The sequence below is a fragment of the Dermacentor andersoni genome, chromosome 2 (assembly GCF_023375885.2).
Source record: "Dermacentor andersoni chromosome 2, qqDerAnde1_hic_scaffold, whole genome shotgun sequence".
NCBI lineage: Eukaryota > Metazoa > Arthropoda > Arachnida > Ixodida > Ixodidae > Dermacentor > Dermacentor andersoni.
Window position 1 is genome coordinate 27,797,756 of NC_092815.1, and position 21,552 is coordinate 27,819,307.

The 21,552-nt window shown below is 41.5% G+C and overlaps 2 protein-coding genes and 2 pseudogenes across 2 annotated transcripts in view; 1 reads left to right on the plus strand and 3 right to left on the minus strand.

Moving 5' to 3' along the window:
* LOC126542518 (centrosomal protein of 120 kDa-like) overlaps nt 1-6,563 on the plus strand; it is a 54,116-nt gene extending 47,553 nt beyond the window's left edge. Inside the window, exon 20 of the mRNA XM_050189630.3 lies at nt 4,253-6,563. Within this exon, the coding sequence (XP_050045587.1) occupies nt 4,253-4,583 (331 nt within the window). The 3' untranslated portion in view covers nt 4,584-6,563. The remainder of the gene's footprint in view (nt 1-4,252) is intronic.
* Nucleotides 6,564-8,867: 2,304 nt separating this feature from the next.
* On the minus strand, nt 8,868-10,529 carry LOC126542527 (uncharacterized; annotated as a pseudogene).
* On the minus strand, nt 10,052-12,942 carry LOC126542177 (lysosomal alpha-glucosidase-like; annotated as a pseudogene).
* Nucleotides 12,943-14,229: 1,287 nt separating this feature from the next.
* On the minus strand, nt 14,230-21,509 carry LOC126542531 (cyclin-dependent kinases regulatory subunit-like). Its single transcript, XM_050189643.3, has 3 exons — nt 21,303-21,509; nt 20,888-21,015; nt 14,230-14,793 (listed from the first exon to the last, which is right to left on the minus strand). The coding sequence occupies exons 1-3, from the start codon at nt 21,359-21,361 to the stop codon at nt 14,714-14,716; spliced, it is 267 nt and encodes an 88-aa protein (XP_050045600.1). The 5' UTR covers nt 21,362-21,509; the 3' UTR covers nt 14,230-14,713.
* Between the last annotated feature and the right edge of the window lie 43 nt (nt 21,510-21,552).

The following is a 21,552-nucleotide window of genomic DNA, read 5'->3' on the forward strand; positions in this document are numbered from 1 at the left end:
TGAGAAAAAAAAAAAAAAGAACCACAAGAAAATCACAATTTTGCCAGAAAGGCAGAGCATTGATGGTGATAGCAAAGAGATAACTGCATGAAGTAGGGCTCATAGTTTTATTGGTGTCATGCGCTCAAGCAAACATTAACAGATCTCACTGGATGACCGTGAACTCGCAGTCACAACACGAGTGAGCGTTTCACACCATGTCTTGGAAACTTGAGATAACGGGACCACCAACACTAGAAGCACAGGAACAACACAACGTGCGGATAAGCACCAACCATTCTGACTCGGGCTTGGCACTTACCGTGGGGAGATTACCTCGCCTCAGCAATTCCTTCGCCGTCGTCCTCCATGTCGCATCAGACAAGGGTAAGCGCACTGCTCTTGGGTGGCAACGTGACGTGATCGTCAGCTACGCGAAGCTTCAAGAAGTCCCGTTGAAAACTGTGCAATTTCTCTTCATAATCTTCGGGCAATTTTTGGCATATCCCAGTCCGCCTTCGAAGAGAAAAGCCTTTTCTTTTGATAAAATTTGATAGCCAGCACCTGCTCGCTTTGGAGTCACTCCGCATTAGCCCTTTCTGTAGGGCTAACTGCATCGCCCGTACTTCGAGCAGATCAGTCGTCACAGGCCGCTGTGCCGCTCGCTGCTTTTGCTACACGTATTCCGCAAACAGCTCTTCCATTTCAGTGAAGTGGCCCTGCTTCGGTCCACTGAAACCCTTCTTTGTTGCTTTGCTGGCAAAAATATTCTCCTGCCAGTCCCGCACGCAAGTTTCGGGAACTCCGAACGCCCGTGATGCAGCCCAATTTCCGTCCGTTTCCGTCCACATGATAACTTTCCCTTTAAATGCGGCATCATGGTGGACTTGGCATGTCTTCGCAGTCGGCGCTTCCATGCTGATTGAATAAATGCAGAAAACGGGAATACAGGTGGTAGACTAGGTTACACCAGCGCCTGGTTACATGTACAGCATGGAGGTATGCACATAGAGGAAGCTACGGCAGGTATGCTAGAAGCACGTACGAGGCGGCCATTTTTCGGATGCTGATGACGATATAGTAACGCTGATTTAGGGTCGTACTCGATTCTAACGCGCATGCAATTTTTGGACCCATTTTATCGGAAAAAAGGTGCGCGTTAGATTCGAGTAAATACGGTAATTAGTACCACCTATGTAAAGATATCTTCGACATGGCATGAAACCGTTTCATTTGTTGCCGACTCGCAAATTCATCAAAATGTATTGTTTCCTCATTCAAATTTGCTATTTTTTTTCATTATTGATAATTCGGTAAATTTTGTGGCCCCTTCTCATGTTAGACAAATCGATTGGTGACTGTACTTATTTGCACAAAATGTCAAATTTATATACAACGAAATTTCGATATAACGAAGCAAACTTGGTTATATCAAGGTTTAACTGTATATATATATTTTATTTGCTTAAATTTGCTGTAACATTGTTCGCTATTTTGTTGACTGTAAATACAAGATCGTCATCTTTGCTGATACAAAGAAAGAAATGGATGGATGGATGGAAAACTTTATTTGGTCCTGCAAGTAGTGATAATTAACCACTAAGCAGGCCGCTCCCACGTCAGGACCGGAAGGCCAAGCCTCATGGCCACGTCGTGAGCCTGCTGGACAGCCCAGAATTGTTCATCCAGGTCGGGGCTGCGAAGTGGAGCCTCCCACCTGGACGCGTCCTTGATTGCCGTGTCTTCAATTCTTTCGCAAGACCAGAGCATGTGTTAGAGCGTGGCTAAAGCACCACAATCCTCTGTGGGCAAGGATAAGTACCAGCCTGTGGGGAGTGACAGGAATTATACCAATTCTAATGTGATCCTTGTTCTCTATTTATAGCTGCAACTCTATCTGAAGTTTTTCTGGCCAGTAAGAAAATATTTTGCTGAAATAGGTAGAGGTAAAAAGCTATTATATGGGCTTTGAGAACCAGCAAGCCCTTCTAGCCACACACAGTCACAGTGTACTTTATAAGGTATGCGTGCATTCATTTTCCTGTAAAGCTATAAAATCTACAGTAATTATCTAATGTCATGTTTTCATCATGCACTGCATTCTTTCCCCAAAACTTACTTCTGAAAGTCAGCTTCCCAGAGCAAACACTAGGAATGATAAGAAATGATTATGCTGTGCGTGCTGCAATGGCTGGTGTGTTCACTAGTTCTCTAAATAAACAGACAAAAAACTACAATGTGATCATCTGCTAGACCCTTTGTGGCAAAATGGTGCATACTAAGTAAAACGGTATGTTGCTTCGCTTTAGAAAGTACAGGGTGCTTATAGTTGAAGGCTGCACACCGCCAACTGGGCTGCAGTTATAATCTAACTATGCACAAGAAACCTATAGCATTAAAATTCCTGACGTACATTCTCTACGGTTCCGTTTGGCATCACGTGTGATGTGACAATGCTTCGTGTGACAATGAGAATGAAAGAAAGAGAGAGAAAAAGCCCCCTGTTGAATCTACAGACCAGGGCTCATATACAAAATAAAGTTATCATGCTAGAACTGTTCATAATAGAAAATTCCAGCCAATACTGATGCTGTACATACTATCAGTAAAGGCGACCTGCCAATGGCAAAGAACGCAGACAAATGAGAAGCTTTGTGAATTTGGCAACAGATACATATGGGGTGATAACAAAGTAAATATTTTTATTTAGAACTCCAAGAAATTTTTAGGGTGGCAGAAGTTTGCTCTGCTTAGTACAGGTACTTGAAGCGATACTGGGCCATCGGTGCAAGTTGATGTAACCTGACGAGCAAAATGAGACAGCTAGGAGAAACACAACCTTTGTAGCTGCCTTTTCAGTGCTGTGCCACATGGCAATAGAGTAATTGATCTCCATCAACTATACATCAAACTTCAAGATGGCTCAACAGCCCATAATGTGGTAAGCATGTTAATTCACACATGCAAAAAATGTGTGGCAGAGTCTGAGTTTGAGCCTTTTGGAATAACGGAACTTGCATGGATGTGTTGGTAGAATTTGGTTGCAGGCTCTACAGTACAGAACATCCGTTATAAAGGCAGCACCAGTCTCACTGGCCCGTGTCGTTACCAAATCTTAACAGATTAGTTTCTCATTGGTCCCTCAGTCTCAACGATCGAGGCGTGCTCAGGTTTAGTAGCGCGGTTTACAGGTGCAACTGAATGGAAGCCACTGGGCATTATATAGGGTGTATATGGGCACTACACAGCTTGGTCAACATTAGCTGGGATACATGGTGTACCCTTTGAAAACAAATTGTAGTACGCTTGCGCACCTCCAGTAACAGTGTGTTCAATTTACCAGACATTATGATACCATAGATGAATTTATTTTTCACATATAGGTAGATATAAACTCTTTCACTCAGATACATTCGCGTGTGCGGCCATTATTATTATTATTATTATGTTGTTTTTTTTTAGCTGAACCAGAACGAAGCTGGAAAATAAACAGAAGGCTGAACCTGAACTCAAACCGAACCGAAAACTTTTCAGTTCGACGCCCTGTTAAAGGCACGAACCAGCTTGGGATATACAGCCGCAGGAGCACCATACACAGGCACGAGCCCTGACCCTTAGTTCGACAGGCTGCTTTTCCTGCTGCTGTGACCATCCTTCACTAGCCTCTTTGCAGCATTGGCGCCACTACTTCATTCCACACTTGAGCCACAGACACTCTGCATTTTTAAATTGAAGCTTTCTTTGTTTAATCTCCAAGTTTGAGGTCAGTAACCAAGTAATGTTTCTTGCCAAATAGACATCTTGCGTGACCGGATATGTGCAACTGGGTATGTGGCCATTCTTTGCCAATCCCAAGAATGTGTATGTGTACAAGGGATACAAAAGCTTTCAATGTATTTAGATATGTGTTGTACGTCTCTGTGCATACACCTCTCCTCACCCTTCTCTTGATAAGCACCAAACACTGCTGTCAACCTCGTAACACAGACTGCTAAGCACAGGCCGTGCCATGGCACTCATCCGCTGCTTTTGCTACCTTGCTAACTCAAACAAACTATGCAACATTAAGATTTTAACAATGCATTGGATCTTCATTCCAACCTCCCACCCTCCCCCATGTCTAGTTCTCTGATGTTGCATGAGGTCGCATGTTCGTCAATGTCATGTTTGTGACAGCAGCACATGCACCTCATGACATAGGGCCATCTTTCTCTAACAACTTTGCTACATCAGCGGCCAAGCGCTCTTTAACACCTTGGTGTATTTCATGCAGCCCATCGGATGAGGGGGCATCATTTGTGACGCCAGAGAAGACATCGCCAACACATTGCGCACCCACTGTGGAAGCTATGCGAGAAACATTTGGAGGATTGCAGCTTACAGCACCATCTCTGCAAGGTCAAAGGCGAGACCCCAGCTCACCTGTCATGCTGGAACAGTCACCACCCGGTGCGTCAGCCTCCAGTTCCTCGTGGATGGAGCACATGCGGAGGCTGATTGAGGAGCGAGACACCCTGCTCAGCTCGGGAGTTTATAGCAAGGAGGATGCCATTATTGTCGAGTTGAATAGACACATTGCTGACACTGTCAGAAAGCATGTGTGAGCTGACGAAGGTCAGCAGAAAATGCAAATAGGATTGTGCACATATTCATCAGATGTTTATTCCATGAGAAAAAAAAAAAATGGGATAAAATGATTTATGTATGCATACATGACTCATTTACCAGCACAAACAAATTTATTTTATTTGAAGTGCATAATGCTCTTGTACATAAATTTCTATTGTTGCTAGGAGTACATCTTTCTTTGCTTTACAAATAGGCAGACAAAGCCTTATAATGCTCAGGGCAAGGTTAACATGTAGCAGTCAAAGAGACTTTGGGAACGACTATCAACTGAGTGTAATTATAAATGTTAAATTATATTTCTCACAGGTTACGTGTTAAACTGTCACACTCTGCTTCATAAGTATCTGCTGCCGTCCCCTTTAGCCAGGTGTAGATACTAGTTGTGTTGGTGAGTTAAGTCTGTTAGAAGGTGTGTTCAGTTGATGTTGCTGACAATATCGAAAAGGCTTGCCTTTTAGTTCTGCATGTTATTGTAGCATGTTTCAGTCAGTGCTGGAATTATGTTCCATTGCTGTGATTTTTAAAAATGTAACCGTGTGTTATAATATGTGGTCATGATTGTCTCAGCCGAATGTTACTGCATAGTGTTAGCACGAAATACACAAGTTACTGTGCAATCTGAATTTCTTTTTTGTTACTTATTTAGCTGATAACATCAGGACAGCTCCCATATCAGCTCAACAGATGTCCTGAGTGCATCAACGTTGCATAGTGTTTGCATTGTTAGGAAGAGGTGGCAACCATCAACATACACGTGATTACATCATGCATTTCTTCTTGTTTTTTTTAATGTGTGTGTGCAAGTTTCAAATGCATATGAGTGCATTTAAGGGTTTCACATTGAGCCTAGAAAAGTAATGCTTCACTGAGAAAGTCATGACCACATCTTCGATGCATGCAGTAATAATGTAATGCTCTCAAAAACCATTTCAGACTTACACGATTGTAACCCTATTCGCACATTTCAAAAATGCTTGGATGGCTAGTTGAACTGAAATGTTTACGAAGAAAAATTTTGGTGAAAGTGAACACATTTCTGCAGATTGTGTTGTATAAACAGGTTGGTGTACCTTCTGTATGCTTTTTCTTTCTCTCTCTTTTTTTTTCAAGTGCAAGTTACACATACGTACATGTGTGAACAGCATTAGAAGTAATGCTTCCATGTGGCTACATCTTCATTTTTCTTTCGCTTATCATGTGTCTGAGCAGCATGAGTAGATTATTGTTAGCATGCAGTCTTGCCGTCTACTTGGTCGAAAATTTGAATTTTTGCAAAGTTGCAGTGAAGAGTGTACTGCACTACTATGAGCAATAAGGGGGGGGGGCAGCTTCTGAATTCTCTGCACGGTAAGAAATCAACCATCATTTTTTAACAAGGATGTGCATTTTTGCATTTATAATGCAAACTGGAAAATAAAATGAAGTGTAAGTGAACTGCACTTTAGGATTCCATGAGCAAATTGGTGTAATATAATATACTGATTGTAAAGTTGATGTTTAAGGGTATTGTAGTGTACATACAGTGGTGCAAGGAAAACGGGTCCTAATCAAACACCATAAAGAATATTTAACTTTAATGCATATTAGGGGAGTATTTAATTTTTATGTAAAATAGAAATCATGTCAGTTGCTTGTGTAAGTTGTTTACTTTTCTTTTGTTGATGTAAACAGAATTGTGCCAAGAAAAATGAGTGCCTCTTAAGACAAAATTGTGCTTGTACATATTTATTTCAGAGGGGTGGTTTTTCATATGATAGATGTGTTCAAAGACCAGAGATGCAATTGCTCACACACACAGTCACATTCTAAGCATATGTGAAATCAACAATATGCCTTCTGTACATGTGTATGCTATATCGTTTGACATTTCTCTGTGTCCAAATTGAAGATTGTATAAAGTGGAGTGGTTTTGGGTGTGCAACTAGGTATTTGGTGTCAGTATATTACTTTTTTTTTAAGAAACAAAAGTTGGTACTTATAGATCATCCCTTATTTGTAGAGAAATGAATTGTATTGTATGACATGATGTTATCAATGGCATGTAAATAATTAGGTCACATGCTGTCTTCCTCTATACATGTTTGATGCTGCATGTGTTCATGATGAAACTTGAAAAAAAGATGTGTTCAAGCATGTTAGAACTAGGCCTCGTGGTACACCGGCATTATGTCAAGGATGATCATGTCTTTAGTATTGCTTCTATGCGCAGTAAGTGTGTGCATGTAAAAGTTAAATTGCATTGCTCACTCATATTTAGCATAATCAGTACTTTTCGTTTGGATGTAAAGCTGAAGTCCAGCACACTGCAGGTGTTATCCACCATTATTTTTGTCAGTTTACTGGGGAGTCCAAGTATTATCAACTTGTTTATGTTAATGTTTTTTTTTTTTTTCAATAATGGTGTCCACGTAATCGGGGGTTAATATTTTCAAGAGGTAGCACTGATACATGATGCCATATTGCACATGTTCTTTCTAAAAATTGAACTTGACTGTGGTGCCGGTGTTCTTCGAAAGTGATGAGTCACTGTCAAAGGAAAGTTCACCTGTAAGGATATAAGTGAAAGTTATTGAACACAGTTACCATGCAAGCAATAAATGCTCATTTCAAGACTGAGTCTGAGTTTACCAGGATATATACTCTGCATAGGACCACCTCAGCCCACTAGAAGACCAAGGTAGTATGGTGTGTGTATGTGCATGCAACCAGACACACATACGTACCCATTCACTAGTGTGCTATATGCTTTATGTTCTACAGGTGACGAATGTTTATGGGGCATGGGATCTCTGAACAGACTATTATTATGAGGCTTGGGATTCCTAGTTTTCATTGCAATAATTATTACTTATTAATGTAATGAACGTTTGACTTCTGAAGTAGTAGGTATAGCTCGTGTGAATTTTAGATAAGTGCATGCTAAAAGATAGATGATGATGGTGCTACAAAGCTAACATGTTCGTCAATATTTTGTCACTGACACCTACATCAAAATGTGAGGGCAGCTGCTGTATTGCTAGATGACGTCCTAATTAGCATAAATTATTTAAGGTATTGAGAACTGGTTGCACCTCGGGAAATGGACTAGCTAAAACAAAACAAGGAAAATGAATACAACTGGCTAATGCATCTGGCTGACCTAGATATCACCTTATGGTGCACTTGAACCCTTTAGCTACAGAATAAAGTTGAGTGTTATGCCTGACATTGATTGCCTTAAGCCAAATGCTTCCTGCAGGAGCCGCAATGTGGGGTTGAATGATTATTTACATTAGCCTCACAGTATCAGGACTTGCCCTACGCTTTTATTGTGAAGCATTTTGTTATGGTTTATCTAATTGACAAAGTTGCAACAATTTTGTATGAAAATGAAACACATCTGAGTGAAAAATGAATATACATCACATTTTCAATAGATGATTGTAACATTTAAAGAAGCATCTTCATTATCATCAACCTATTAATGTGAACTGCAGGTTAGAGGCCTCTCCCAGTGATCTCCAATTTCCCTCGTCTTGCGCCAGGTGATCCCTTCTTATGCCCGTAAATTTCCTAATTTCTACAGAACACCCAATTCTCTGCCATCCTTGACTGCATTTCCCTTCCTTTGGCATCCATTCTGTAATAGACCACTGTTTGTCTGCCGTACCCATTACAAGGCCTGCCCAGCTCGATTTTTTTCGTCTTAATGTCAACTAGAATATCGGCTAGCTCTGTTTTCACTCTAATCCACAGCACACAGGAGCACATCTGTAGTTTAATGCACTTTCATTTATCAGTTTCAGTTATAGTGACTACAAGCACACGTACAAAAAAAGAGAGAGTTATTGGAAAATGAGTTCAAGGGTTTAATCCACATTATTTGGAGGACACTGCTACTTTGCTAAGAGAAAAACCGTTAGAGTTAAATGTCTATTAAATTAAACTTCACCAATAGAATTTTCTCATTTGCAAGACTTTATTTTTTTATATTATTCTGTTTCAAATGAAAGTGCTAATGCCCTTTATATGCTGTGCCATTGTTCTTGGCCATACTAATTTATTGACCTTGTTCTGTACATCGTTTAGAGGTGATGTGTATTCAGCTTTACTAAAAAAATATCTCACTTCGGGCCAGAAGAACATCATTTTCTTTAGAATCACTGTCCGCAAGGTGTTGTCTTGCTGCCACAATCAGCGAGACACGATGCCTCTGTGTCAGTGCTACTGCGATGTCTGGCCTCCTGACAACCATGATGTGGCCTGCCATCAATGGTTAGATAGGTTGGTGTTTGGTACTCCGTCACTGCTACACTCTTCCATCGGTTTTCACCTTGTACCAGAATGTACGCGTACCTGAAGAAGTCGTAGAACCCTGCATTTGGGAAATATACATCCACTTTGTTTATACCTTGTGCGACAGCAGGTGCAACCATCCAGGCTGGTCCGAAGACCAGCCTGGACCAGCCTGTTTTGTGATTCTCCATGCAGTCCTGTCATTCGGGAACTCAAGAAACAGGGGTCTGAGGAAAGGGTGTCCGTTTGTACTGCACAGCCCAAGTTTGCTGTACACATAGTCGAGCGTGCTGTAACACAGCTGGATTGCCAGCCTGACGATATCTCGCACCTGGACTAGTGAATAAGGGTCAGCGTGTGCTTGGCCAGCTCTCCTGGTAGTGAACACGAAGGGATTGAAGGCCATCAGTTGGCACCACCTAGCACAGAGCTCTTAGCTTACAACTCCATAGGTGCCACAGATGGCAGATCCGTACATAGGCACTCCATAGAGAGGGACATCTCTGTCATATGCACCTGTGCATATTGAAGCATGGACCACATTGCCCCATAGTTTGTTCCATAGTGACCACCATATCTCCCCACTACCATGATGTGTTGATGCACTTGCTAGAAAAGTTGGGTATTTGTGATGCTGACATGTGAGAATGTCAGAAATAACATGTGCATGTTCAAGTCCATATACGTTGTGCACATCTATATGTGGAATGTTGTCACTGTACACTGTATCCATGCACATGGTAACACTAAAGAGTGGTTCTAACCGAACGTTTACGAATGGGAAATTTACATTGTTGTTCTTGCACATGTATGCAGGAAAGTGTGCATGCTTTTTGAGTGTCCACAGTTCACTTAAGTCGGTGGGCAAGTTTTGAGCAAGAAATATGCCAGAGAATTTACTTGCATTGTATAAGCGGAGCAAGTCTCTGTCACCCCACTTGATGTAACTCCTGCTGAAGACATCAAGCACAGCATAAGTTGTATTTGGTAGAGGATCTATGGGATACGAGTTGACAATTTTGTTTCTGCCCCGAAGCTGTACATCATGCAGAAGGGCATCACGATAAGGAGAGCAATTATTGCTATTGTTTTGCAATTTTGGAATATGGGATGTGAGAACAATCACTAATTTTTGGCCTTGCTTTATGAGGAGAGATTGTGTAAGTTTCTACATAGTTCTATATTTATTGCTTTTTTGCCAAATTGATGCTTCTGGCATAAAATTTGAACTAATGCATTATGATGATTATCATGAGGAACCTTAATTTTTCGAAGTTGCTGTACTATTTTATATGAGGCCTGGATGTCATGTCTGCAAGTGTAGAAACCCAGTGTAGAAACCCAGATGCTTGTTGGGTCTTCCCAGAAATCCAGTCATCTGCTTGATAACATCAGAAGGTGATGGCCCCATGAAAAGATGCAATTCTAGGAGCTTTACTCCCAATAACTGAAAAGTCACTTAAGGATACGTTGTGGTGCTAGCATGGATAATGCTTTTTGTTGCTAAAAATATGCCATGTGCCTGCCATTGACCTTGAGACAGACATAAAAGGGATGGACACCAGGCCAGCTCTGACAGTTTGGTTTTGTTCAAATGCGACTGACCATTGTCCACTTGGAAGGAATGTCATGATATAGAGAATTTGAAGACCCGAGTCCCAAGTCATAAAGATTATATGATGGTAACGTAGTGGTGAGCTCCAGTATGTCTTCGGTGATGGCAAGAGCGCCCAACTTAAAGTTCAGCAAGCTGCAACTGTTGACGCTACGGTGTCGTACGTTGAGCTTGAAAAGCTGTGTGCTTTCATATACATCCCTTCTAAACTTTACATGCTCAACTTCATACTCAGGATCAGTGATGTTTGTTTCAGTATGATAATCTGGGGACCTTCTTGCTCTTCCTGTGTTCTTCCCATTAATGAACGCTCAAGAATTTGCAGTTGGAAATGGTGTTTTAACCACTGGGTGGCCTTCAACACAATGTTGTTAGCGACTGAACGCAGTAGTGTCCCGTTGACTCCTTGACAAAGGTTAAGTCTGAGGTCAACTTGGCTGGTGCTATTGCTCTTTTGAATGGTATACTGAAAGCATGTTGGAAACCTGTGGTAGCAGTATCCGCTGTTGTTCCGCTCTGCCCAGCAACAGCCAGAAGCATGGCAAACTTTCTCAGTGATGTCTTTAGTGTTTGACCGCACTGTCACAGCTTATCCTGTGAGGAGAATTTGTGTCTGTGAGTACCGTGTACACCTACACTTATATAATCTCCATAAGATGCAGATTTCCTAAAAGCCACCAATTCTTTATTGGAATTGGCACGTCTGGTGTGCACGTGGAAAATGATGCTGTCCAGATCTAGTACTCGCAATATTCCTACATAAGAATGTGCCTCTCCCTTACCTGCAGGGTGCCCAAATCAAGTCAAGGATTGCCAGGACAAAAAATGGACGATTATAAGGCTGCACACCGAACAATCAGATGCTGTGGAATAGTGCAGCAGAATCGTGTTCTATGAGATTAGACTTGGCTTGCATAAATACGAGAGGACATGTATTGCTGCACACCAAAAGCTTTATGTGTATGTGAAGCTGGCCAGCATTTGCACATGTGTTCTTCGCATTCACTCAAGGACATGGATTATAGATGCCAGAATAAGAAACAAAACTTTTGGATCATTGATTCTGTTTTGCTACAGACCTTTGAATTGCACATCTAATGATTTCGTATGGTCACAGTGATAGTGGAAGCCCATGCATAAATCAAGCTTTGTTAAGGAGCACTCCAATACTTTTTGAACACAGGAAGAAAATGTTTGCAATTTTTAGACAATGTGCTATGAACATGCGAGTCAAATATTATTCTGCTGCAATGCAGCAATGTGCCCAGTATCTCGCATTCAAGATAGCTCGTTCTCTCCTGCTGTTTTCAAGTGTCTTTCTATTATTCCCTGTCTATGATGTCATAGACTTGAGGCGCAGCCTGTAGACACCCACTATTAGGAAATCGATCACGAGTTACTCAAGGGTGAAAGTTTGCAGGTGCATGCACACTCAAGTCATCTATCAAAGGGGAAGTGGTGGCTGCTAACATGGCCCACCCATCCAGTCACCACTCCTTTGTTGCTCTTCGGTGCCTTTCTCAGGTACAAACTTTGAAGCATAATGCAGAAAGAAGAGGAAAAGAATAACGCTGGAAGGCAATTCAATCTCCAGTTGAAGTCAATCAAAGGCAATGTCTTCCTGAGCTGTGGCAGATAATCGTAACAATTCAAAGCTGTATCGAAGCAAACAACGAAGCAGTAAAAGCTCGTGCTGATACCTTGTCTAGATAACACAAGGGCCATAAAGCCATTCCAGACAGCACAATAGTAATCTGTGATATTACCCTTAGGAAAGTCCTTTTCGGTCTTGCCATCTCCACTGAAAATAAATTGTAGCCAGAAGTCAGGATGCCACTGGTGTGCCTATACAAGGCAAAGTTGTGCCTTTAATAGTTGTTTGTACCATTTGCAACAGGCAGTTCGAATAAAAAAAGATGAAAAGCATGTAGCTCTACATTATTGTGCACATATTACAACGTTTTGTGAATGTATTATCTGTTGACCAACCTGTTTAGTTTTCTCGTACGGCGGGCTTGTGCCTGAACCTCCCCCCCCGCCCCAGGCATCTTGTACCTTATACTAGTCTGAATCCCAGGGCATAGCAGCTAAAGATCCACTGTAGGTGAGCATGAACTTGAGACATGTCATAGGGTCTCTAGCTGGTGGTACCTAGCCTCAGGTGAAAGCTATGAAGCAACCGTACCCCAAACCATCTGAAGAGATTCTACTTCTGCCTGGTTAAGGTGGCGGGAACAGACACATGGGTACTTTAGGCCTATGTGTTGCTTCCGAGGACAATTGCAGGTTTGGAGGTAAGCACAAGGGTCAGAATGAGGGGAACCTGATGGTCATCTCGTGGAATGGCAAGCGAACCATCTGGTTGGTCAAGTAGACGAGATTCTCACCATATCCCTGTACCCATTGTACTCTAGAACTCGGATGGAATAGCTTGTGCAGTCCATGTGCGAGAGTGTAAGTGCGATTTGCCCTAAAGAATAGCTCTGTGCACTGTACCAAAATGAAACCAAAGTATGGGGTGACTACAGTCGCCAGCCATCAGGACCAGTGCTACGTGGCTGCATGCATCAAGGAAGCGCTCCGACACAGTGGCCTGAAAACTCAACTTTACACTGCCGCACCCAGTCGGGCCAAGTTCGAAAAGAGAGTGGCCTATGGGCGGATTAAGGGTCCCAACACATTCAAAACAGGAAAAACAATCACAGTTTAGATACACAATCTTTAAGTTGCAAAATTATTTTGGCATATAACTTTTAAACACCTGAACATGCGTGAAAACATACATTTGAAGCTTTTTGGATGTGCTGTCACATTTAATATGTAACAACGAGAAGCAGATGCATACTCACATGACACAAGCAAATATTACAATATTTGTAGGCACAGGCTGTAGTCATCAGATAGAAGACAGAGGTAGTCAGAGTGCTGGGAGAGGCCTTCGCTCTGCAGTAGACATAATATAGGCTGATGGTGATAAGGAAGTAAGACAAAATGGCACATTGTTCACAGTTCTTACACGTATGCATATCTGCCAACTTTTAAGCTTTAGAATTCATAAAAATTTCGCAAACATGACTAGAGAGCGGGTAGAGGGGCAGCCCACATCCAAGTTTGCTATGGGCTCGCACCTTTTTGCTGGACAGATACACTTTATTAACAATGATTTAACTTTAAGCTCGGCACACAAGTGGCAGCATACTTGGATCAGCAAAGACCGACATGGTTTTGCAGATCAGTGGATTATTAGAGTCTCTGCAGCTTCAGATTTCACCTGCTTTAGAAACTTGGTCTTAATAAACTTGCTCGAAAAGGTATGGTATTTTCAGCTGGTACAAGAGGGCGACTCGGACACCATGACAATAAAGCCCTTCTATCAGAATTTCTTTTTTGCACACATCTTTTCCACTCTTGCACCGCCTCTTATCTTTCAACAACTTCCCACCAATACAACTAGTTTTCTAAAGTTGATGCAACATTAGTAAAATCATAGAATGAGTGCAAGTTAATAAATTTTGCAAAAGATTCTGGGGAGTTGGCAGGTATGTGTACACACTGGCCGAGGCCTTAGCATATTCACACACAATACAGTAGATCTGCAACTGCTTCAACATGTCAAAATATCCACTCTATCAATTAGGCCTTTAGCCACCTTCTCGAAGTATACTTATTTCTACTACAGCTGTGACAAGTAGGAAAGTGCATTTTGTTCGTATACTAAATCCACAATCAAGTTGGACAACCAATAAAATAGATTTATTCACTCACTCATCCATACAGCACTGTAGCCTGCAGAAAGGAAAAGAAGATAGCCATGTGGGCGGAGGGGGTAAGAAAAAAAATGCTACAAGACTACATTGCAGAGTGCAGCAAAGAGTGACATGTAGGAACATGAGAAGGTCAAGATGCGAGAAGGAAGGAAGGAAAGAAAAAGAAACATCCTTCAACGGCCTGACAAAACACACTGGAAGCCAAGTGTCCATAGGCAGTGAAAGACTTGTGGAGATGGCACACGGTGCCGAGATGAAGAAAAAAAAAAAGAAACAAGTGTTCAGAAGGCAGCTTTCAGGGTGGAAAGGTGCTCCGTCACAGCCTGTTCCGGTCAACAAGCTGCCGCAGACCTCTTTTCATCCACTTTGGATTTGTACAGTATATACAGAGAGGGCAATGGTGGCAACCGCCGCATAGCACCAGGACACCATGCTTGACACCATCTAATCACATGTCACTCTTGATCTGTTCCACCTGGGTTGGAGCACTGTCCTGGATTGGCCTCCTGAACAGCAGGATGTGTGGCTCTGCAGAAATGGGAAGGGAAAACACTGTCAGATGAAGGTTCCAGATTTTTAACATCCTATAGCCCTAGAATGTGTGTGTCCACGGATGCAATCATGTTTAAACATTTACACATTGTAAACATCCTAGAAGTAAAACAATCAAGGTAAGTGAGCAAGTTTGCAGAACAAAATGCTCTGCAGCCTCCACAGGTTCTTTGGCCACATCAGGGTATCAAGATGACATTGCTGGTTAACATGTCGGGAATCTTGTAACGATAAAAATGCCTCAACTATCTCATATGGTTAAGAAATTCCATACAACTTAAAAAACACTTTTACCACTTAATCAGCAACCAAAGTCCTGACGTCCTGTTACAGTGCAGTTAAACACCCCTATGTCACATAGCCTCTGCACCTTTGTCCACAATGGCACGTGGGCTGTATTCTAGGTCGATCAGCATCAATGAATGCTGATTGGCTAGACACAATGCTCATAGCTCCAATGAGATTTCACACACAATGCCACATCATACAAAACTGATTAAGAATATGGCACCACGTAACCTGCTTTCAAAAATGCTGCAGGTGAAATCAAAAAGACCAAGCTAGAGTGTCGACTTAAAAGGTTTGTGGTATGAGTTCAGCTTCAAAGCAGGGAACGTTGATTAACGGTTCTAAATTGTTAACCTGGGTTTGTGGCTGACAGCAAGAGACCACAGCGTCCCATAGAATGTTCACTTATTTTGAGAATATAGGCATAAAACTTTCTTCGAACGATGATTTCATGCTTCCTGTACTGTATACATAGCATTTCTGCTGGGTGTGCGGTATGTTTGGTGAATTTTAAAAAAAGGGGGGTGAAGTGACAGTCAACATACAATTACCTGAATATAAATGTCACTTTCGTTTAATTGTTAACTGCAGTTGTCATGAATTCATGAAATGCTGATTTGTGGTTCAGGAATATTTTTTCTCACCCACAAGCTGTTCTTTAACGTGGGGCATGATTAATGAGTTTACCAAAAGCCTCTGTTAGTCATGTGGAAGATGGTGCAGGCACCACGCATAACTTCCAACTGCACTAGCATTAACAACTATAGGCTCCCAAATGGCATGCCTTCATTGTACGCCATATTTGCAATGAGCGTTGCATATAGTACATTACAGAAAAGTACAATGAGCACAATATATATATATATATATATATATCTACATAAAGTCAAATATAAATGTTTCTCAACCACAAGCACTGCATTAAAGGGGAAAAAAAAGATGCATGGCAGACTAGTGCAACCTTACAGACTAACAACCTAATTTCAAGCAAAGCAGAGTTAGAGACAAAAAGGCATTTCCAGTTCCTGTGAAACTTTTTGTTGACTCACAAGCACACTGCTTTCACTTGCTGCACTGAGCCACAGACGTTGTACTAGCAGCATTGAATGTACAATTGCTTACATTTATGGCCCTGAACTAATGCTTCTACGCTTGGGAATATACTTTAAACAGTTTATTTAAGCACAGAGGGCCCAATATGCATGTGAATATGGAAGTTATAAATTGCAAAGCAGAACTATTGAGTTAGTTGCTTAATGTACCAATTTTAAAATTTAATTCACTGCACTTAGAAATTTTTTTACAACTTTTGAGCTTCTCCAGTCTTGCTCCCAATGCACACCTTATTCCTAAGAAGTTTTATCTTGATGTGCCGAGCAGTTGGCCAAGAGTAAACATTTTAGGCTCAATTAGCAAAAATTTTATAATACCAAGCTTACAGCACACTTACAACACTTACAACATTGAAATTTCTCCAGTATGTTCCTCCCCGGACACTATTGCTACTAACTTCCATCTTTATATAAGCTGATAATTATGAAACAATGCTGCACAAACCTCAGACCTTGAAAGCACAGTTAACAGAACACTGATAATTTCACACAATGCGTCTCATTGCAGCACACTTTTAACCTCACTCGCCGATCACTTCACTCTAGACATACCCAACATGATTTTCACAATGAATTTGTCAAAATTTGGAGCATACCATTCTGATGTACGTCTCATTGCAACAACAGTTTTGCTATAAAAACGAAATATGTGGTGGCCTAGACACAACGCCTGTAATCCATGGTTGCACTACAATGCACACAGTCCCATAGTTAGGCTGCACTCCTGCATATTAAAAGGGCACTGCAACACTTCTTGAACACGGTAATAAAACGTTCACTATCCATAGACAATGCTGCCATTAATATGCAAGTCAAATATTGTGTCGATGCAAGCAGCAGGGAGCCTGCAATCTAGCACAAAGTATTGCTTATTCTGTCCAGAGGCTCTTGAGACAACATTCAAAATGCCCTGTGTACAATGTCAGACCCATGAAATAGCCCATAGCCAGTGGGTTATGATTCACAATCACGAATTACCCTGTATGTACACTTCTCCAATCTGGTAGTAAACAGTAAAGCAGCAATTGTTAACGCGTCCCCGTTGCTTGCCCTACAATAAAATAGGAGTGTCCTGCCTATCCTGTCACTACTCCTCCATCATTCTACAGCACACCACGGAAAGAAAAAAATGTGAGGGGCAATAGGCAGGGCATGGCTATTGGCACCAGTCTAGTGTAAAGGAAACAGGTTGAAGAGGATCAAATGGGGAAAGTAAACATTGCACTCTTTATATCTCCATTATTATTGTCCTTTAGAAATGTTTGTGCAAATATATTTATGAAGGGAGTTTCACTCACTGCAGTGCGTTCTCAGTTTTGAAGAAAAGATCTTGCAGGGTCGCTTTAAGCTAGAAGCATGAAAAAATTTTGTAGTTTTGCAGTATCCACGGTCCACATAAGTTAATTGTTGAGAACAAACAGGTCCAAATTCTTCTATGCCAACTTCAGGCCAACAAAGACAGCATTGTTGTGCGGTCATGTGGCTGTTTTCGCAAATATGAAAGTGATCACATAATACATGCTGTTGGACAGACCTAGAATTCTTGAAATACCAGCCCAGACGTAAAGTCAGAATTATTATATTTGTGTCTCACAGAGTGTATATATGGGCAGACAGAAGACCAAGTGATTCGCAATATCTCATTACTTTCTTCTTTAATATAGGAAAGAACACATCACTTTCCCGATTAGAGCTGCACGGTTCTAATCTTGCTTTTTTTATTTTGATTTATACAAGTACCTGCAGCACCACAAGGGCATTATTGCAGGGGGGGGGGGACAAATTGAAGTAAAATGAACATGTGACAAAAACTTAACACAGCTAAGCACAGGTGGTAAAAGTAACAAAATACGTAACATCGATGAGTCATCTCGATGGCAAAACGGTCTTCAGTGAACTGCGGTGCAAAATTGCAACACAGAAATGGAAAGGGTACACTATCGCCTGAAGCGCAATGCCAGCCAAATGATATAAAGAAAACGGGATGATATTATACTGCGGCAGACTGCGTGACAATAAAGACAGAAACTCTGAACACGTTTTACTTTCACCAATGCTTTTGGGAAGCCTATTCCAGTGTGCGGAAGCATGCGGAAAAAATGAATTATGGTAGACATCAGTACGACAGTGCATTTCAAGAACTTTCAGCTCGTGATCACGTCGTTTAGAGATGAAGTGGGGAGGGAAAATGTACAAGTTCTTATTTATTCCTGTAAGATCAGAGCAGATTCGGAAAAAAAGTTCTAATTTTGCAGTTAATCGGCGGTGTGCTAGTGCTTTCCAACCAAGGTCCTCTTTAACTAATGTAATACTGCTACGGAAGTTATAATTACCAGAAATAAATCTTGCAGCGCGGTTTTGGACGCATTCAAGCTTTTCTATAAGGTTAGAGCTTTGAAGGTCCCATACTTGGCAAGCATATTCAAGTACCGGATGAACATTTGTTATGTAAAGCAGTTCTTTTACTTTCTGGGGGGCTTTATAAAAATTATGTCTAACAAGGTTTAGCATACAAGATGATTTTAAGGTTAAATATTCAATATGTCTGTTCCATGTTAAGTTTTCTGAGAAACAGAGCCCAAGGTATTTGTAGTGTTGGACCTTTTCAAGAAGTAGTCTGTCCAATTTATACGCCGATCTCAGAAGAAAGTGTTTACGGGTGAGTGACACAAGTTGGCATTTAGCACTGTTCAAAGACATGCCCCACTTAATACGCCAAGCATGAATTTTGTTTATATCATTCTGCAAACTACTAACATCACAATCACTTTCTACATTCCTGTATATGGCACAATCATCAGCATATAACCTCATTTTGCATTCTAGATTGTGGACAATGTCATTTATGAAGACTAAAAATAACAAAGGCCCCAAAACAGACCCTTGGGGCACGCCAGAGGTTACGGTGACAGGTGTTGATTTAGTGTCGTTTATTAAAACATGCTGTGTTCGTCCAGACAGGTAATTTCCAATCCAATGTACTATTGCAGGGTGTATACCGAGACAAGATAATTTATGTAAAAGCAATGCATGAGAAACGGTGTCAAAAGCATTCCTGAAATCCAAAAATATGCAGTCTACCTGAAAGCCAAGGTCAAAAGAGTAAAAGAGATCATGGAAGAACTCTACCAGTCGAGTCGTACATGACAAGCCAGGCCTGAATCCATGTTGAAAATTCGAAAGGAAATTATTGTTTTGAAGGTGTTTCATCACAGCACTGTATATAATGTGATCTATTGTTTTGCAACACAACACGTTAGAGAAATAGGCCTATAGTTTCTAGTACACTTTTGGGACCGTTTTTATGAATAGGAACGACGTGGGCTACCTTCCACTCTGCAGGTAATGAAATGGTATTTAATGATTTATTAAACAGAGCTACTAAAAAATGCGCAATTTCTTGAGAGCAGGATTTTAATACCTTTGACGGAATGCCATCAGGACCACCAGCCAATTTGTTGTTCAGATTGTAAATAAGCTTGAGAACACCGTTATATGTGACAGTAACCATAGGCATATTCTCGTAGACTATTTCTTGTATTTCAGGCTGTTCACCAGCGTACGTCTCAGAAAAAAACACCTTTAAAATAGGAATTCAGACAGCAAGCCTTCTCATAATCATCAAGCACTGTTTTCACGCCAACTGATAAACTAGGGACAGTGGTGCCCACTTTGCCATTTATTTTAACAAATTTCCAAAATTCTTTAGGATTATCCCTCAACTTTGCGTCAAGCAATGAAATATAAGTTTGTTTATTTACCTTTATTTCTTGCTTAATTTTGTAGTTCACGTGACGCATTTCATGGAAAACAGACTGATTGCGAGTCTTCAAATACGAAGCATATAGGCGACGTTTTTTGTTAATTAGCGAGTGAATTTTCTTATGTACCCAAGGTTTATCTTTCCGGCATCTAGTTGTCAAAAGTTTGGAAGGTATGTATTTTTCAATTAAAGCCTTTACTTTATCTCTAAAAGGAATCCAAGCTTCATCTATGTCCACTGACTGGCTGACCTCATAAAAAATAGGGAAGAAATCTGAAAAAGCTCGCGTGATAACGACATGTAATCCTCTCGGTCGTAGAAAAAAACCTTTCTAGGGTATTTATGGGCTGGTCTAACTGAAGCGGCACTAGGCGTGGCAACAACGCAATCGTGATCACTGATATGAGGGATGATACCAGGAATGACAGCTACATTTTGGATCAACGACTCAGAGCTAGCAAAAAACAAATCCAAAGTGCTGGCAGAAAAATGATCTCGTCGCGTGCATTCGGAGACGAATTGGGTTAGGTCATTAGCTATAAGAATCTCTGAAAAGGCAAGAGATGGGGCGTGTGTGTGCTGTCATTTCCGCTTATTCCTTCAAAGCGCTGCTATATTACTTTACATACGTGTACATGAAAGAAAACACACTGCACCATGCACGAGAACAGGTAAAGTGCGGTATTGTGACGATGTCGGTGATAACCTAGCAAGCGGGCCAAGGACCTCGATGCTGTTCAGCGATGACTGCCTAAACAAGATTGGCTAGCGCATATCGGACAACTACGCCAGAAAAATAATTAAAACAGCAAGCTCTGTCACCATCTCTATGAGAATGCGAATGATAGTACATAGCCATGATCCTGAGACCGTGAGTCATTGTGCGGATTGCACACGGAGAACTCACCGGGTTCGTGGACCATGTAGTGTACCCATCCTTGACTCTGCTGTACGCCAATTCCTCTCCATTCACTTTCAGTCATCAGATGTGACTTGGGGACAAGCTTGGCAATCTCTTTTGGCAGGACTACATGTCTGCAAGAGAAGTTAATCGTGGCTGTCGTCAGTGCTGGTGGCGAAAGACAGCCGCTGTCTGCTGCCGTGAGCACTAGCACCGCCTCTGGATGTTCCGGGTGCCCTAAAAGGCTCAGGCGACACATAAATCATGACGACATAATTAAAACTGGCGAAGAATCCTTCAGTGCTACTAGAGGTCCGCATGACACGAAAACTGGCGCGTAAAACAGCGGCGGAACACTGGTCCGCCATGTCAGCTCCTAGCTGCCGGCGTTCGAAAGCTCGCAAAGCTGTCATTTCCTTACCTGTATTCAAACTTTTCGTCATAATACTTGTCCGAGTAGTATATGTTCTTGTGTGCCATAGTGAGCAGCAATTATTTAACGTAGTAATACCCGAAGAACAAAAGCAGGAAAATTGAGAGTGCCAAGCAAGCGTCAACAGCTGCGGTGAGTGTACCGAACTTTTGAATATCCCACAGCTGCTTCGATTGGCTCGCAAGGCCCGCGTGACCTCGTGAGTGCGACGAACGTGACGTCATGCCATCACTTCACT

What these genes read in the sequence shown, in the direction of transcription:
- LOC126542531 (XM_050189643.3), bottom strand. Translation starts at nt 21,361, where the DNA reads ATGGCACACAAGAACATATACTACTCGGACAAGTATTATGACGAAAAG. An exon ending in GACGAAAAGTTTGAATACAG is followed by an intron (nt 21,016 to 21,302) that starts GTAAGGAAATGA and finishes CTTCTCTTGCAG; the next exon opens with ACATGTAGTCCTGCCAAAAG. An exon ending in CTACATGGTCCACGAACCCG is followed by an intron (nt 14,794 to 20,887) that starts GTGAGTTCTCCG and finishes CCATTTCTGCAG; the next exon opens with AGCCACACATCCTGCTGTTC.